This window comes from Aplysia californica, unplaced genomic scaffold, assembly GCF_000002075.1.
Source record: "Aplysia californica isolate F4 #8 unplaced genomic scaffold, AplCal3.0 scaffold00115, whole genome shotgun sequence".
NCBI classification, from domain to species: Eukaryota; Metazoa; Mollusca; class Gastropoda; order Aplysiida; family Aplysiidae; genus Aplysia; species Aplysia californica.
Genome location: NW_004797385.1, coordinates 1,419,089 through 1,420,876, shown reverse-complemented (window position 1 = coordinate 1,420,876; position 1,788 = coordinate 1,419,089). Strand labels below are relative to the sequence as shown.

The window sequence follows — 1,788 nt, the reverse complement described above, 5'->3', positions numbered from 1 at the left end:
CCTTTCTACTGCTACTCCTTGGCTCCTTTTTTCTGCTGTTTTTCAGCCACACCCCTGATCTTCTGGTAGGAAAGATCTACTCCTAGCCTTTTCGAAGAAGGCCGAAAAATCTCGGAGGTCCCGTGTGCAAGTTGCGCACGTTAAAGATCCCTTGATGGTCTAAAATCGATAAGAGTAGGCTCCGGACAAAATCCAAAATTTCCTACCAACTGAAAATGTTTGGAGTGTCCCTCACGCTCATATGACCTTAGTTTCAGTTACAAAAAACAACCAAAAAAAAAAGAGGAAGTCTGCCTGTGACTTTTATGATTTACCTCTCTGCTAAAAAATATAACTAAATATAAACACACCTGTGGAACAAGGCATTAATTTTATTAAATTTTAGGCATAAACTTCATAAAATAAAACCACCAGAGGTAAAAGGTAATTTTTCTATATTCTGCGATCCGTCACACCATGTGTTTTACAAATCACACAGATTTGATCAATCTAAAGGCTTAGAGACACACATCACTATCACACAACAACTGACACATTAATTTACAAGTTTTAATAATTTCAGTTTTAAACAACACTGAAATATTTACCAACAAATGCATAGATCTGTGTGTGTATATATAAATATATATATATATATATATTATGCTTACCCTCTTTTCCATCATCCAGTTTTCAAAGAAGGAAGGCTGGTTGAAAAAGTAGAAAAGACCCACAGGAAAAGAAATGTACACAGCCATCTGAAATCATTTGAGAAAAAAGTCATAATTAATTATATTGATGAAACAATAACTAAACTATCTATAGGGCCTACACACAATACCCCATCTTGATTGAGTTATTCAATTTACATTAGATATCTGCATAGGCTACATGATTAATATTGAGGACTTTCCCCACAAAAAGAAAATCAAGCATAGAAAGTCAGTTTTTGTAGATAGTCAAATGAATCAACCTTTCAAAATAACCCTTTTCTTTCTCTTTTTTTCTTACTCTCTTTCTCTTCTTGTCTCTCTTCTCATCCTTTTTAATCGTTGTTCTAGCTCGCTGTCTGTTGCCTACTGTTTGCAATGAGTATCCCAGACATTATCAGTAGACTTACACATGCCTCCCTAGATCTATAATTACAAAAAAATCCAGGGGTTAAAGGGGCGCATTTCAACCCATAATTTGATATCTTGCAGTTTGAAATTTTCTTGAAAATAATTGATTTGCGACAGTTTTAGTGGTTCATGTGTGAGCTGACTGCAGCAAAACTAAAAGCCCGGTTACACGAAACGATAAATTGTACAAAAACTGGACGATATAGCGATCATACGATAAATCGTTAGGTGTAACCACAAAATTGTACAAAATTTGGACAATTGAACGATGGTTTGGAGACTCGGCCGAGAAATCAAGCGCTGCTTGATATTTTCCGTGCGATCTCGGTCACACTTGAGTGAGACGAGCTGTGACGTAGATTCACTTTGAAACTTGCCGCCACGCAGAACTAAACTCAGGACTCAAAATTTTAAAAATAATTCTCGTAGGTAAAAACTGATTTCATATTCGGAACCAGCATCTCAAAACAAGCAAAGTTGCTCCTGTAGAACCTTATTTGGTGCGTTATATCATGTATATTTTAGCAATTTTATTATTTAGTTGATTGTCAAGGGTGAAGCTGTGAATCAAGGTCAGTCGGGGCGTTGCACATCTGCTGCAGTCAAGTCATAGCTTCTGGTTCTACACACAACACGGTAGGCCTACAGTTGAGTATGCCCACCCTTTTCTAAAGACACTGTTCTGCTA

General features: G+C 36.6%; 1 protein-coding gene across 2 annotated transcripts in view; it reads right to left on the bottom strand.

Annotated features, from left to right (window-relative positions):
- The window catches only part of LOC101856646 (protein PET100 homolog, mitochondrial), a 7,604-nt gene that overhangs the window by 4,026 nt on the left and 1,790 nt on the right, over nucleotides 1-1,788 (bottom strand). For both annotated transcript variants that reach the window (XM_035969096.1, XM_005095862.3), the window contains exon 2: nucleotides 651-737. In XM_035969096.1, the coding sequence (XP_035824989.1) occupies nucleotides 651-737 (87 nt within the window). The remainder of the gene's footprint in view (nucleotides 1-650; nucleotides 738-1,788) is intronic.